At 41.5% G+C, this 17,493-nt stretch overlaps 1 protein-coding gene across 1 annotated transcript in view; it reads left to right on the forward strand.

Moving 5' to 3' along the window:
* The window catches only part of KCNT2 (potassium sodium-activated channel subfamily T member 2), a 242,521-nt gene that overhangs the window by 77,062 nt on the left and 147,966 nt on the right, over positions 1–17,493 (forward strand). The window contains exon 4 of the mRNA XM_033961358.1: positions 4,974–5,082. Within this exon, the coding sequence (XP_033817249.1) occupies positions 4,974–5,082 (109 nt within the window). The remainder of the gene's footprint in view (positions 1–4,973; positions 5,083–17,493) is intronic.

The raw sequence follows: 17,493 nt of genomic DNA on the forward strand, positions 1-17,493 counted from the left end.
AAAGTGTTTCCGCTATCTCGTTTCTCATTTCTCATTACATTTGATATACTGCTAGTACATGAGTATTAAGAAGTAGAGGTTACAAAAACTAAAATACTTTAGAGATAGGAGTTACATGTTTATCAACCATCAAAAGGTAGAAGAAAGGCAAAGAGTCAACAGAGCATGAAAGTGCAGGAGATGCGAAAGAGAGCGGGGGTATTGAAGATATGAAAATCAGAGACACAAAGATCAGTAAGAATTAGAGGCATTGTTGTTAATTGTAAACTTTCATACGTGGACTTTGGCGAGTAATCACATAGGGTTCCATAGTGTTGGTGGAACAGAGTTGATTTCAGTTGTTTCCGGAAGGAGAGGTAAGGGATTTCTTCAATGAATCCTTAAAATATGGAGTTCCAGAAACTAGGACCCGCATATGAAAAAGCTCTCTTTCTACTTGATTGTAGTTTTATATCTCTCAGGTCGGGGATTTCAAACCGGTAGTGTTAAAATGATCTCAGAGCTCTATTACGTTGATATCTGGCCAGTTTCATGTACAGATAGTCTGGAAGATGAAGATAACAGACTTTGAAGACTAGACAAAGCAGCTTAAATTCAATAGGTTTGGTTATTGGCAGCCATTGCAATTCGAATAGTACTGGCGTAATGTGGCCAGTACTGCGCATGCCTGTTAGAAGTCTGGCCGCAGTGTTTTGGATTAGCTGTAAGCTATGCTTGACCCTAAAAATAATGTATTACAGTAATCTAGCTGGCATGTAATAAAAGCATGAATTAGTTTTTCTAGATTATCTGTAGTCAGCACAGGTTTTAATTGCTGCAGTAGTTTTAGGTGGTAGAAACACAGTTTTACTATGTGGCTTATTTGAGAGCTGAAGCTTAGCTCGGAGTTGCAGCATACTCCCAGTGTCAGGATTTAGGATTTAAGTTGGATGGGTTTGCCAACAAGTTCTGGAAGTATATGTAGGGCGGAATAGTTGTGTGATAGCCACATAGATGTGGATTTGTCTGTGTTTACAATTAATTAGACTGTTGTGTGCTAGCTAGATATTAAGATCCTTCAACTTTCTATTGAGGTCAGAAATTACTTCTTCTTGGTTGTTACCCACAAATATTAACAGCTATATATTATCTGCAAAGATGTAGAATTTGATGTTCCAGAACACTAATAGCTTCACTAAAGGGACCAGATACAAATTGAAAAGAGTTATGAGTTTGATGGAGGAAAAGTACAATAATCACGAGCAGAGGAATCCTATGCAAGCTTGGAAATCTTCTGGATTTTGGTATTCCTGTGGTTCATCCGTATTGTTCTCTTCTTCTGAAGGAAGAGCATGTTGGGACTGATCAGGAGGGCCTGAAGGATATTGCAAATGTATATGTAGGACCACATTCCTACATATACATTTACATACATGTTTTTGCTCCATTAGACAGTTTGATTTCACAAAAACAGTGTCACTTGAGTTTGGAGACAAATTGAGGGGTATAATCAAAAGATACGTCTAAGTCCGTTTTGGGCCTAAGTTGCTAGTCGCCCAAAGTTGGCAGTGTCTAAAGTCCATTCTCAAAAAATACATCCAAAATATTTTGTTTTTTGAGAGTTGTCTAACTGTACATACAGCTGTTTGATTGTCCAGACCGCTAAGTCGTCTATCTTTATATCCCATTCTCGTCCAAAAATTTGTCCAAGTCAAAAACGCCTAGAAAAGGGCTTTTTGGATGTGGGAGGGGCCAGCAAAGTAATGGACTTGACACCTAGACATGGCAACAGAGTAGTGGGGCACCTTACAGGGCACTGCTGCGAACTTCACAAAAGGGGTGTCACATAAACATCTCACCATAACTCCCTTATAGGTCATAGTTTGCCCCCCAAACCTACTAGACCCACCTGTCTACCACCCCAAAGTCCTCACAGCTGCAGGTGGCACCTATATAGCAGTACAGTAGAGTTGGGGGTTTTGGGTGGGGTGCACATGTTCCACCATAAATGCAGTGGTTAGAATGGCTTATAGGCCTGGATCCTCCTTTTTATGGTTCATCATCCAGCTGGTTACTTAAGACACCTGTGTGCTGCTCTACTAGGCTTTGCTATGCCAGGTGCTGATGTTCTGGAGGCAGGTATGTACATTTTTATTCTGATTTTTATGGTATGGGGAGGGGGGTCAATGATCACTGGGGTAGTGTGTGGGGGTCTAAAACTCATTCCGATTATCGGCACTTGGATGACTTGTCTTTTTGATCGTCCAAGTGCTGATTTAGGCCTGTTTTTAGATGTATTTCCATTTTGATTATGAGCCCCAAAATACATAGATTTATTTTCTTTGCTGCAGCAGAAGCTGTAAGGTGTGTGACTGGAGGAATGCAAAGTGGTAAAGCAAGAAGGGAAGACATACAGAATGTTGGTGTCACAGATTATATTTAACAGGTTGTTAGCATTCTATCTCTATGCTAGCATTTTTGGAGCAATATAGGGCCTGTTTTGCAAAGCCGCACATAGAGATTTAAAGGGCTTCGGGGCTGTTGCCACGCGGCAGCCGCTAGCGCGGCTTTGTAAAACAGGCCCATAGTCTTTATGCTGGCTTGTCAAAGTACTCAGATTCAGTTTTGTGAGCTTACAAAACTTACAATATGGGATGGACTTGGCTGAACTATGACAAACAGTTTTGTTTTTTTTCTACCACCTTTTTGAGGGGATAAAACCAAGGAGGTATGCAGCACAATGGTAATGGGTTGAGCATAAGCAGTGAATAATTGCAGTGATATGATCAAATGGTAGTACTGTATTTCCATATAATTTTATTAAGTGTCCCTGTTCTATGTACTTTTTGAAAAAGAGGGAAAATTTGATTCACTCTGGATTTTGTTGACCTCAGTCTTATCCCCCCTCAGCGATCTCTTTTTCAAGCTGAAGAATTCTAATCTCTTAGCCTTCCCTCATACAAGACCACACCTTCAAAATGATATAAATAAAATGGAGTCGGTTCATAGGAAGGCTATTAAAATGGTCTGTTGCCTTCATCATAAGGCCTATGGGGACAGACTTAAAGATCTCAATATGTATACAGGCAGTTTCAAGTAGGGTTACCAGACATCCAGGTTTACCCGAACGTGTCCTCTTTTTAGAGGACTGTTCAGGCTTCTGGACGGGTTTTCAAAATCTGGCACTTTGTCTGGATTTTGAAAACCATTAAGCTCAGGGACACGTCTAGTTTCAGGAATTCTCTGGAAAGCATCTGGAGGGGCATTTTTAATGTGATATCCAAATCCAAGTTTGGATGCTTTGTGGAAGACAGACAAAAATCCTAGAGTGAACATGATCATTTTTGAAACAGAAAAACATCTAACATAAGAACATAAGAAACGCCTTCACCGGATCAGACCGAGGTCCATCTAGTCCGGTGCTCCGCACTCGCGGCGGCCCATTTAGGTACTCCTTTTTGGAGACCCGACATTACCGTATCCCTCAATATGATATGCAAGAAGGTGTGCATCCAACCTGCGCTTGAATCCCAGTACAGTAGTCTCCGCCACAACCTCCTCCGGGAGTGCATTCCAAGCACCCACCACTCGCTGTGTGAAACAAAACTTCCTGACATTTGTCCTGAACCTGCTGCCACTCAGTTTCAGGCTATGACCTCTTGTCCGTGTCACATCCGAGAATGTTAGCAATGCTGCTTCTTGGTCTATTATATCAAATCCTTTTAATATTTTAAAAGTCTCTATCAAATCCCCTCTCAGTCTTCTCTTCTCGAGGGTAAACAATCCCAGTTTCCTGAGTCGTTCTTCATAGCTCAAATGCTCCATTCCTTTGACAAGTTTCGTGGCTCGCCTCTGCACTTTCTCCAACAGAGTTATATCCCTCTTGAGGTTATTTTTTAGATGTGTTTGTCCTCAGTGCGTCTATTTTTTTGAACCATATTTTTAAAATGTTCAAAAGTACACAAAACAAACCTCTGGGATGTAGGAGGGACTAGCATTTTTGGTAGACTGGCCACAAAGACATCCCAACAGAGCAATGGAACACACAAAAAAGCCCAGGTATAAACCTCACTATTACCCCCTTATAAAGTATGGCGAACCCTCCAAAACCCACCCAAAATGTACTGAAACCAACTGTATACCATACACCAGCCCTTAAGCCTGCAGGTGTCATTAGAATTTGGGTGTGTTTTGAAGGCTCACATATTCCACCATAAGTGTAGTAGCTAGGGTGGGATATGGACTTAAGTCCTTATCACTTTGGTTGACTACATCATCCACTAAGCTACTCCAGGAGTCTGCTTGCTGCTTTCCTAGAACTGGCCATAGCATCTGAAGTTATTTAACAGGCAGAGAGGTATGTACTGTTTCATTCACATCTTTTTTTTTGGGGGGAGGGGAGGGGAGGGGAGACCACTGGGGGTGTGTGGGGGTCCTACCATCATCCTTCCAGTTAGTCATTTGGTCAGTTTAGCCACCTTTTTGCACTTATTTGTTGTTAAAACAGGTCTTGCCCCAAACATTCAAATTGTGCCCCGGATGTTTTCTAAAATGATTGATGATTGCAGAAAAACATCCAAATCATAAGCCCACCTTAGTCCGGCCCAAACAACATCTTTAACATGCCCCCTTGAGATTTATATGTGAACAAGTATCATAGTAATCCATCCAGAAAATATGTATGTTTCAAAAATAGTGAATTGGAAGGGTTTGGTATGAATCACATCCAGCTCCCCCCTTATGCCACATTTTGGATGTTTTTCTTTTTTGAAGATGAGCCCCTCAAGCTTATCTGGATAACTTAAGACAGCAAAATCTGGATAACTTAGGACAGCAAAATAGATACTATATGCCTTTTACTATCTGGTTGAAAATTAACCTGCCAGTCTTTTAGGAAGAGAGACGTATACCACAATAAATGGTTTAAGTTGGAAGGATGATCTTAAAATGCAAAATTATTATTTTCTATCTAAATTTTGTATCATGTTGTGCAGATCATGTCGTATGTGAAGAAGAGTTCAAGTATGCTATGCTAGCTTTAAACTGCATATGCCCAGCGACATCAACACTTATTACACTTCTGGTCCATACTTCTAGAGGACTGTAAGTTTCATTTATAAAAAATCTCTTTTTATCAGCAAAATCTGATTTAACAATTTTTGAGTTGCTCTATGCCTAAGCAGGTTCAAGGTGACAAACAATTCTAGGGAGGGTGGAAGAATGAGAGAAGGGAGAGGAGATAGAAGCTAGAGGAGGGGGAGGGGAAAAGTTCTTCTAATTGGGTGGTAATAAAATGATTTTGGTACAATTTACATTGGAAGGAATTAAAAACTCTGTCAGGACATGCTACTGATTGTCAATGGAGTATATTGCCTCAAAGAGAAGAGTCTTCAGTTTTTTCTGAAATTTGAGATATCATGGTTTGGTTTGATAGCAATCGGGAGGCTGTTCCAATTCTTTGTGCCAATGTAGGTGATAAGTGTGTTAAATGTACACTTGTATTTTATTCCTGTAGGAGATGGAAGGATGAGGAGGAATTTCTTAATGTTTTTGGTTGAGTTGGATAATGAGTTGGTGAAAAGGTTTATGAGATGTACAGCTGAGCTTGCGTACAAGATGTGGTACAGTATACATAATATTTTGAATTTGATGCGTGCAGTAATTGGTAGTCAGTGGAGTTTGTTGAAGTAGGGCGAGATGGAGTCATATTTTTTCAGTTTGAAGATCAGCTGTATTGCCGTGATTTGAATCAGTTGAAGTCTGCAGGTGAGGGCGGTATTTATACCTGCATAAAGTGAGTTACAATAGTCCAGTTGAGACAGCATCTGTGTTAGTATAACAAAGTGATGACTGTGGAAGAAGGGTCTGATCATTCAGAGTTGTCTCATGTTGCAGAAGATTTTTCTTCATATGTTGGAGATCTGGGGTCCATAGGAAAGAGTTGCATCTAGGATGAGCCGGGTATTTTGGAGGTTTTGTTGATTTCTAGTTCATTTCCTGTGAGTAGGGTGACAGCTGTGGGGACTGTTTGCTGGGAACTATGAAACCACAGTGCTTTTGTTTTTGCTGTGTTTAGTTTGAGCTTTTTGAGTATGGCCCACGTTTGTATCTTTTCTATGTTGTTGGCGATTCTCTGCAGGAAGTCTCTGGAGTTGTGTTCTATTGGGATGAGGAGGAGTTTGTCATCGATGTAGGATAGTAGGCTTTCGTTATTGTTGAAAGTAATGTTACCTAGGGAGCTCATGAACAGGGGAGAGGGGGAATTCTTGGAGAACACCACAGAATGCCTGCCAGCTTTTTGAGAATTCATCTTCTTTCTGGATAAGGTAACTCCTATTCTGTAGGAAGTCTGAACCAGTTGTGTACTGTGCCCGTTATGCCTATTTCACTGAATGTGTTTAGGAGTAGTTGGTGATTGACGGAGTCAAATGCTGCAGAAATATCGAATTGGAGAAGTATGGCTTGATGTCCTTTGCTTAGTAGTTGCCTGATTCTGGTTGTCAAGGTTAACAGGAGCAGCGCCGTACTGTGTTGTGGACAAAATCTGAATTGAGTGTGATGAAGGAAGGAGTGTTTTTCAATTTAGGTTAAAAGTTGTTTACTCACATGTGTTTCTAAATGTTTGGTGAATATCGGAATGCTGGCTATAAGCCTGAAATTCACAGGATTTGTTAGGTCTTTGTTTGAGGTCTTGGAAATTGGGGTGAATGCAATCTGACCCTTTTGGGGTGGAACTTGGCTATGGTGGACCAACTCATTCAGAAGATAAGTGATCCAGGGCACTGGCTAATAACCAGTCGGGGCATTTATCAAGGATACTGCTTCATGAGTATCTAATATGCTTTATATAACTTTAGAATGATTAAATCTTTCATCAAGAATATGCATAAAATATTTATTTAGTAATTATCTAATTATCTTGTCATTTCACTGATATTAATCAACTACAAGTAGTGAACTATTCATTATGTGAGGACAAGCAGGTACCATATTCTCACATAGTGTACTGTCACTCTAAGTTGAAAAGATACTCTCTTGGAGGGTGGTTTGGAGGTCTTCCCTGAAAACAAAGGGTATAGCCTTGTTTTATCACCTGAAGGACCCAACAATCAGAGGTTATTAAAGTACAGCATTGATAGTAGTGGATAAGATGACCCCCAAAGGGTAGAGTAATTGGAGGATGAGAAATGTTGGCTATGCCCTCCAATAGGTAGTCAAAAGGACTGCTGTGGCTTGGATTGAGAAAGTATGGAAACTTTGTTTTCTGTGATTGCGGAATCATCTTGGAGTTACCAGGAGAGTAGATGCCTGGTAGTATTTGTGTCTTGGAAGATAAGTGGAGTGCCTGTAGATAGTTGGATACCTTAATGACTACTGGGACTGATGAGACCTAGAAGAGGACAAGGAAGCCATATACTCAGTATGATATTTAATTTTCTGAGAGGCTTCCTCCAGTCCATCTCTGAATAAGTCATCCCCTATACAGGATATGTTAGACAGACAGTCTTGGACATTGGATTCTAGATTGGAAATCCTGAACCAGGCCTGTCTGAACATGGCAATAGAGAAAGCAGAGGCTCAAGAGGTGATGTCAAAGGTGGCAAATGTGGAATGTGCTATATATTTCCTGGTGTCTAGATCATCCATCAACTACTGGTATGCAGGAAAGTGGTCAGATGGTATATAGTGGTCATACAGAGGCATTTTCTGGATAAGAGACTTCAAATAGAAAGTCATGTAGAAATTGTAATTTAAATTTCTGTTCACCAGTATGGATCCCTGGAACACTCTGCAACCACTCTCCATAAACCTGTACTTCTCATTTCCTTGGATCTTGCACAGCATGTGACACCATTGATCATCAGCTTCTACTTCAAAAATTAACTTCTATTGGAATTGCTAATCAGGTCCTTGAATGGTTTAAATCATATTTCTCTGACAGATCCTCTACTGTTCACTTCAATGGCTCTAGCTCTAAATTGTTTCATACTGATCATGGAATTCCTCAGGGCTCCATACTATCTCCTCTGCTTTTCAACATTTATCTCACTCCACTGTTAACACTTTGCCAATCCATTGGGTTTTCAGTATATGCTTATGCTGATGACCTCCAACTTCTTCATACTATTGACCCCTCTGACTCTAACGATATCGCTTCCATAAACTGTAAATTAGTTAAAGTTCATGACTGGTTAACCTCAAACATGCGCTCGTTAAGCATCACAAAAACTAGTACCGTTTTTTTTCCTTGGAAGGAAGGCCTGCAATTAGTTTCACCAATTTCTAATGATCAAACCCTGCTTGAATCTACTTCAACAGTAAAAATCTTAAGTATCATCATTGATAATAATCTTACCTATCGTCCTCAAATTAGTGCTCTGGTTAAAAACTGTTTTTATAAATTAAGGATGATAAGATCTTTAGTTCCTCTTGACTCTAATTCCCTCAATATTCTAATTCATTCTCTTATAATATCCAAAATCGACTACTGCAATTTACTATATAAAAGATTATACCAAAAGGATATCAGATGTCTCCAACTTATACAAAATACAGCAATAAAAATTATCACTCCTTTGCTGAAGAATGCTCACTGTTTGCCCATTCATCATCGAACTATTTATAAAATCGCCCTTCTTACTTTTAAGACCCGACAGACTAATGCTCCAGCATTTATAGACAGAATTCTTATCCCATATGACCCCCCCAAAAAAACTTTAAGGTCCACATCTCAACACACTCTTAATGTTCCTTTACTAAAAATAATTGGCACTCATCGTGCATACATTTTTTCGGTAATGGCACCTTCAATCTGGAACTCACTTCCCTTATACTTAAGAGCAGAACAAAGTCTGGATAAATTTAAGAGTAGCTTAAAATGTTTTCTTTCTAAAGATGCCTATGATTGATTTATCCCATGCCTTTTTAATTTATTTTCACTTTCCTTTGTTTTTATCCTCCGTTTCTTGGGGTTTTTTAAGAATTGTAATTTTTCCCCTTCTATCATTTTTATTTTACCCTTTTGTATGGTTTTTGTTTTAGATTTTAATGTACAATGCTTTGAAATTTTATGTTAAGCGTTTAATCAAATTTTAATAAACTATAAACTATTTAAAGTTTTGGCTTCCCTTCCAGGGGAGCATTGGCATAAGTTCTGGTTCTATGTGCCTATGGACTCAATGACCAGAGATTGGTGTTGCAGTCGTGGTCTGTCAAAGTCATGGCAAGGTTAGATACGAAAAAGTATGACCAACTTGCATGGTAGAACAGGAATGTCAAGTAGGAATGCCCAGTTCTTGAATAGAATCTCCTTCATAAGGTGGAGAGGAAGTTTAATGAAGTCTCTAGGCCACTCCTTATAGTCTGGCGCTTCCAAGAGCTCTGTCCGAGACTGAGTTGTAAACTACATATTACTAGGTAGCAACTGCCCCGTTCATTCAACAAAGTTTGAGAAGGACTGGCTTTCCAGGAGCACTCTTTAGTGAGACAAGGGATCCGAAATCATGCTGGCAAACTCATCTGCTGACAAATTTAGGTAATTACCAAAGGAGCAGAGAGATAAATCAGAATCATATCCCTCAATTTTAGGCCTTAGAGATGAAGGCTCCTGAGGGGGACATCAAATAGAGCGCCAAGAAGATCGTCCTGAGGAGTGTCAGGGAGAACGCTGAGACAATCGGTGATGTGAGAAATATCTAGAGGAGCCACAAGAGTGAGATGAGGAACTCTGCTCCCTTGATGACACTGGACATTGGCCATGTTATGAATGTTGTTCACATCGCCATCTATGGGTGTCCATGAGGCATGGCGGTAATGAATAGGCGACAATGCTGGACATCCAGATGGCCGAGTCTAGTGTCTTAATGGATAATCCAGGCAATGTTCGAAGTGAGCTGAGACTGGGGGCAATGGGGTAGGAAGTGGCTCAACACACGACCACATCAACCCCGGAGCCTCTTTCTGCAACAGCATGAGTAGCTGTTCCTGCTGAGATGGCACTGGCCCCAATGCTCACAAAGGAGCCATGGGTACATGCTACGTCGGGTGTTGAAGCACTAGTGACCCTGCTATGGAGGCAAGCTTCAGGGATAACATAACATAAAACGCATTTGTATACCGCAAATGCCATTAAGTTCTATGCGGTTCACAAAGACTAATAATACAAATGCATAGACATCCTATATCTAACTTACAAAAATTTCTTTAAAATATACGTTTTTAAGGCACATCAAAATTGTTGGTACAAATTTGAGATTTTGAATATGTGAGTTAAATCCCTAGTCCATGAGGCTGCTTGAAAAGATAGCAAACGATCCTGAAATTTCTTATATTTACAACCCTTTACAGAAGGGGATGAGAATAATGAATGAGATTTTCTAGGATGTTTAGAATTTGTAATAATAAAAGATTCCATAAGATACTCAGGAATTGAACCTGCTAGTGCCATGTAACAAATAAAGCCGAGCTTAAATTTAACCCGAGCCTCAACTGGAAGCCAGTGCAATTGGCGATAGAAATCAGTGACATGATCATATTTCTTCAAATTAAAAATCAACACCAACCAAAATGATGATGATTCTGTCTTAGTATGTCGGCACTTTGAGTATCACAATGGAGATGATGATGGAGACAATACCGACGCAGCTGTGGAGGGGGAGAGGTGATTCTACTTCTTAGACCTCTTACAAAGTTCCCTCGAAGGAGGCAGCCTTGATAAGGCAGAGTCTGAGGTCCCTGATGTTAGGATTGGGGGTGGAGGTGAGGGGTAGAACGCATCGTCGTAGCGGGTATTTGGCATAGCCGAAGTCCTCCAGATAATGTGAAGGAGCTGAAAAGGGTCCTGTACTGGTTTGGTAAAATGCTGTATCTCTGTCTGCAAAGACGACGGCAGCCAGAGATAGTGTAAGTCCAGTCACTGGGCCCTGTTGTACTGACAGCGTTCACTGTACTGTTTTAGTAGGCCAAACCCAGGGGATGTCAGGACACAGTATTCCAGTTTGATCCACTGCTGAGAAGGGTTCAATGGACTGGTGAAAGGATCCACAAGAAAAGGAGAACGTGCATAAAAAAATACACAGGTGGTTTTTTTTTTAAGCTTCGCTCTATGGAAACAAAAAAAACTACCTGTCCAGACCGAATGAGGTTATGAAGGGGCTGACACAAGCAGGATGGACGATCTTGTGGATTTAAAGAGTGGTTCACAGTCCATGTTGGGGCTCCATGACATCACCCACATGTGAGAATACGCGGCCTGCTTGTCTTGGAATAATTGTTTTAACAGAAAACATCGCTTTACAATAGCTGGTTCTCATTCTGAGATCAATTTTACTCCATCCTCATACCAATTTTCGATTTGCCAAATTATTTCAAGGTTTTAAAAAGTCTGCATTGTGTCTGCATGTACTGAAAATCTACTTTAATAGAAATAAAATGAAAAATGTTCATTGTTTGGCCTTGGAATTATTGCCATTCTAAGCATTTTTGCACAACTGGATTATGAGGTTCTTCCATAAAAGAAAACAGATTAAAATACAGTGTGACAAGCAAGTGAAATAAAAATAATAATTTGATCTTCATAGCCTAAGGTCCAGGGAAAGAGTTTGTCTCATTAGCTTATCCATTCTGGCTGATTTTATATATAACTGCTCATTGTCTGTTATGTGGAGAATGCAAGATACAAAAGCTTTCCGCATAACAAGCATCTCACCCTAGAGAGTTTTATTCCAGTATTACCACTCAAAAAAGATTTTGTTATTACATTTCTGAATCTTTAGAGTATTAATGCACTATATATTATGAAAAAATTAATGAGCAGAACACATTATCTAGCAAACTGGATTTATTTTAAAGTTTTTTCCCTAAGTTGTATATCAAGCCCTGCACTGTCTTAGGATGTCAATAAATATGTATCATGTCTAGGGGAGGGGGTTACTTTTTTTGTTTTCTTTAATTGGTTTGTTTTTTAAAATTAGGTTTCCATATAAAGATTTTAGACTCAGAGGGGTAGATATACAAAGCGGGGAGTCCTGGCCATTTTAATCACTTGTGTGAGGCTAACTGCAGATATTCAGTGGCACCTAACCAGATAATGCTGCTGAATATCCCCTCTATGCCGATGCCAGCTTATTTGTGGGCAATTTTCAGTCTGCTAACTAGCTAAGTAACTATACAAAGTAAGGGCAGCAAAACAGCTGCTGCTGTCCTAAGTTTACAAGTATGTATGTGGCTTGTTAATTAGGCAATAGTTTGAATATTGACCAGCGCCCGATAAACTTTCTGGTCAGTATTCATACCTAGATATTCAATGCTGGGAACCGTGCATGCCCAGACATTGAATATCTGCGGTTAATTCAGCCTGTGTCTGTCTCTGTTCAACATAATAACTAATGAAGATAATAGCATACATAAATTAAATCATTTCTACGTGTGCCATATGACCGCACCATTATGTTAATGGGCATGGACATAAGATGTGTTATATCTATGTAACCAGATTGCATCAAGTCTTCAGTTTCAAAAATATTTGTTTCAGGTAACCACAGGTGCTGTATATGTCCTCTTTTACTAGTCTCATTGTCTGTGTTGTGATTCAATAAAAACATCATGCTGTGAAATAAAGTTTGAAGTAGTCAACAGATATTGAAAGTGATTCAGCCAGCCTACTAGTTGATATTCAAAGTGATTTAGCCAGCCACTGACTGGTTAATCTCTTGGTCAGGACTAGCTGCTAATTTTCAGTGGTACTTAACTGGCTAAGTGCCGCTGAAATTCCCAGTTAGCACCTAACTCAAAGCTGGCTTAACTGGGGGGTGTTCCGGGGTGGAGTCAGCACTGACACTGCATAAAAGTCTGTCCTATCATTATGCTCTAACTCAGGGGTGCCCAAATGGTCGATCACAATCAACCAGTAGATCGCAAAGGCATCACGATTGTTCCGAACCACACCTGAAATGTCCCATTTTCGGAGCTCAGGATTTTTTCCTGCTTCTCCTTGCTTCCCCTACAAGCCAAGCCACCCTGCTCACCCTGCCCCCACACACCCTGCTTCTTTGACGCAGCAACACCAAGGCGCGTGCAGCAACTGCACTGCACAAGCACCGGGCCTACAAGCCTTCCCCACCAATGTCAATTCTGACATCGAAGAGGAAGTTCCAGACCAGCCAATCGCTGGCTGGCCCGGAACTTCCTCTCTGATGTCACAATTGACGTTGGGGTGGGGGAGACTTGTAGGCCTGGTGCTTGTGCAGTGCAGTCGCTGCACGCGCCTTGGTGTTGCTGCGTCAAGGAAGCAGGGTGTGTGGGGGCAGGGTGAGCAGGGTGGCTTGGCTTGTCGGGGAAGCAAGGAGAAGCTTGGCTCTGAATTTATGATTTGGACACCTCAGTCCAGGATTGCCTCTCCAATTGAGAGCAATACAGAAAAAAATCAAGAAGCACAAACACAAACATTTTGAAAATAGCCTAATACCTCTAGATGCTCTTCTTACTATACTTCCAAGTGTCATTATAATCGGCCATCTACATAATCTTGACCATCAACTCAAAGATGTCCTAGACAGCAGAGACAACAAAAGCCTCAATGTAAACCACAATCCAAGCAGAAACAGTCCTTTTGACTCCCTTCCCTTCCCTACCAACATCTCACTGTCTTTCCCTCTCGATCATCCCATAGGAGGCAGACTTCACCACTTCTACCATTGCTGGACCCTCATAACATCAAACCAATGGTTTCTCCAGGTGGTTTCTTAGGGTTATGCCCTGCACTTATTTTGAAAACTTCCAAACCACCCTCCAAGAGAGTATCTTTTCAACTCAATTCAAAATACCTTCCTTCACCAAGAGCTCTCAGCCCTTCTCCAGCTCAATGCAGTAGAAAAAGGTTCTCTGCAGGAGAAGGGCTGGGTGTTCTATTTCAAGTATTTCCTAATACCAAAATAGACCAGAGGTCCAATTCTAGATCTCCGTGTTCTCAACAAATACTTAAGGAAAGAGAAGGTTTGCATGGTCAGTCTGGGGACTCTTACCATTATTGGAGAAGAATGATGGGCTCTACTGTCTACACCTCAAAGTAGAGTACACTCACTTTCCCATCTTACCCACCCACAGAAAATACCTTTGGTCTAGCATCAGCACCGAGAGTGTTCACAGAATGCCTGGTAGTGGTGGCTGCAATCCTTTGCTCAAGCAGGTTTCATTTATTTTCATATCTAAACCACTGGCTGATAAATGCCTCTTCATTGCAACAAGCTCAGTATGCCATCAGTTCCACAATTCATCTATTGGAGTACCTGGGATTTGTAGTCAACTACCAGAAATCGCATCTCCAACCAACTCAAATCTTGGTGTTCATAGAAGCTCTTCTGGAAACAATGCAAGCTTGATCTTTTCAACCTCAACAGAGAGTTGACAGTCTTATCCACCTGTGTCAGAAAGTCTCCCTTTCACACATTACTGCATGTAAAATGTTTTGTTTTCTCAGTCACATGTTCATATCACTCCATTCACACGTCTACACATCAGAATACCTCGATGGATTTTCTTCTACCAGGGAACTCAAGCTACCAGGTCTCTTTCTCAACCAATACAGGTGACCTCGGAGATTCATCAGTCCCTTCAGTGGTGGATGCTTCTATTCAATCTCTTCTGCAGCCTTCTCTTCCAGCCGCTATCATATCAGAATCTGATCATCACAGATGCTTTCAAGGTAGCTTTAGGAGCCCACCTTGATGGCCTACATACCGAAGGCATCTGGGACTCCTTATGAGAAAACTCTACACATCAATCTCCTGGATCTACAAGCAATTCACAACACCCTCCACATCGTCCAAGATTGCCTGCAGAATCAAGTAGTTCTCATTCACACTGACAATCAAGTAACCACATCTTATTTCAACAAACAAGGGGGCACAGGGTCTCACCCACTCTACCAGGAAGTAATACAGATATGGAACTGCACAATTTCTCACAACATCCTGCTCAAAGAGGTTTATCTAGCAGGGAAAGAGAATGTCTTAATGGAAAAGCTGAGCAGACTCCTTCAATCTCATGAGTTGTTTCTCAACATATCCCTCTTGTGGCAGATTTTCTCGGATTGGGTGTCACCCAAAGTAGGCCTTTTTGCTTCCCCCCCACAACAACAAACTTCTATTCTTCTGCTCCAGACTCTACACTTCAAGTCATTGAGTCAGACATCTTTCTTCTGAACTGGTGAGACAGGATTCTGTATACATTTCCTCCAATACCTCTCATTAGGAAGACTCTACTCTTCTTCGCAAAGATCAAGCCACCATGATTCTCATCATACCTCATAAATTCAGGACATAGATGAAAGGAGGGAAAGAGAGATGCTTCAAGTAAGGGAGGGAAGAAAAAAGGAGAATTGGACATGGTTGTGTGAGTAAGAGGAAAAGAGAGAGTGTGAACATGGGAAAGGAAGAAAAAGGAGAATTGGGCTTAAGGAGGGAGATAAAATTGTTGGACATGGTGGTGAGAGGAGTAAAGTAAAGATGCATGGGGGAAAGAGAGATGAAAGGAAGACATGTTGGGTGTGATGGTGGAGAGGGAGCAGTGACACAGATCCTGCATAGGAACAGAAAGGGATGTGAGAGGGACAAATGTTAGATATAGTGGTGGAAGGAATGGAGGGAGAGATGCGGTAGGGGGCTGGAGAAGGGTGATAGAAGGAGAAATGTTGGGCATGGGACTAGTGGAGAGGGATGAAAGATGCTATATGGAGCAGGGATAGGGATGAGAGAGGGAAAAATATTTCACGTGGCAGTAAAGGGGATTGGAGAGATGCTCCATGGATCCAATATCTCTCTTTTTTCCCACTCTCTGGGCAGTATGAGAAAGAGTGAGAGAGAGATGGTGGGCAATAAGAGAGAAGGAGACATGTTGGACATGGGGGTAAAGGAAATAAAGGAAGAAATGCTAAACAGGAGGGGAAGGGAGAAAGAGGGAGATGTTGGATTTAGGGGCAGAAGGGAGTGAGTATGCTGTACAATGGGTTGGAGAGATGGAAAAGAAAGGGAGACCTGCTGGACAATGGTAGGAGAGACAGGGGAAAAAAGATGGAAGAGGAGGATGCTGGTGGGGGAGTGCAGAGTAGAAAGGACATGGAGATTTCAGGCTTCAAGGATGAAGAGGGAGAAAGAAGAAGTAGATGCAGGGCAGGAAGAGTAAAAGTAGGGAGAAGCTGGGAATGGTGTTATCATGTAGAAGAGGAGAGGAGAAATGGGGCAGGGGGGTTGATGGGGAAATGAATGATCAGAGGGTAGTGATTACAGTGGGTAAAAATATGGTAATAGATAGTAGACTGAAGATGGAAGGGAATGGAATAGTGGGTGAGAGAATAAGATGGAAATTTGTTAGGAAGCTTAAAGGTAAAGACGAGAAGGGAGAAAGAGGGCAAAACCTGAGATGACTGAGGTAGAAAATTTAAAAAGGAGGAAAAGCTAAATGGAAAGGTTAATTTGTCAGAGGCAGTTGTAGTGAAGGAATGGAACATGACAGGAGATAGGAGAAAGGACAAATGGGCAGCAGCCACTTGAAGGAGAATTTGCAGAAGATGGTAAAGCAAAAAAGAGAAACTGGAAGGAAAAATAAATCTCCAAGGTGAAAAAAACCATTTTTATTTTGAATATTCAGGGTTGCTCCTAATCTGTGTACAAGCATGGAATATCTGGGACAATGGCAGCTGCTGGAAATATCTTTCTAGATGACATTTAGAGCCAATACCCAGCTATTCAGTAAAATTAGATCTATTTATGCAGTCCTGTTTGCCAAGATAGTTAACCATTAGGGTGATCCATGGTAGTATGCAAAAAAAATCAACCTTGTCGAATCTTGTCTTTACAAGGCTTATTATTGTCCACTTGGTATGTCTTACTCATGTGTCAAACTTCAGCTTTATTAGACAACTAGTGTTTAAGCCCGTTACAATAACGGGTGCTAGAGCAGATGTCTGTATGTCTGTTTTTTATTTTTTATTTGTCTCTCTCTCTCTCTCCCTGGACGCTGTCTGTCTGTCATTCTTTGTGTCTGTGTCTCTCCCTGGTCCCCTGTCTGTGTATTTTTTTTCTGTCTGTCTCCCTGGCCCCCCTGCTTGCCAAAGCAGCCTCCTTTCCCTCTCCCCCTGTTGTGCAATGCCTGCCTGCTTCTTGACCCCCTTCTGTACCCCCCCATGATTGCTGTCTGCCCCCAGAACAAACATCCCCCCAAAGCAGCCCCCTTTCCCTTCCCCCCTGGCCCCCAGTTGTGCCATGCCTGCCTGGTCTTTGGCCCTCTTATGTCCCCCCCCATGATTGCTTTCTACCCCCAGAACAACCATCTCCCCAAAGCAGCCCCCTTTCTCTCTCCCCCTGTTGTGCAATACCTGCCTGCTCCGTGGCCCCCTTCTGTTCTCCCCCATAATTGCTGTCTGCCCACAGCACAACTCTCCTCCCAAAGCAGCCCCCTATCCCCCTGTTGTGCAATGGCTGCCTGCTCCATGGCCCCCTTCTATTCCTCCCCCCCATA

This window comes from Geotrypetes seraphini, chromosome 10 (assembly GCF_902459505.1).
Source record: "Geotrypetes seraphini chromosome 10, aGeoSer1.1, whole genome shotgun sequence".
Taxonomy (NCBI): Eukaryota; Metazoa; Chordata; class Amphibia; order Gymnophiona; family Dermophiidae; genus Geotrypetes; species Geotrypetes seraphini.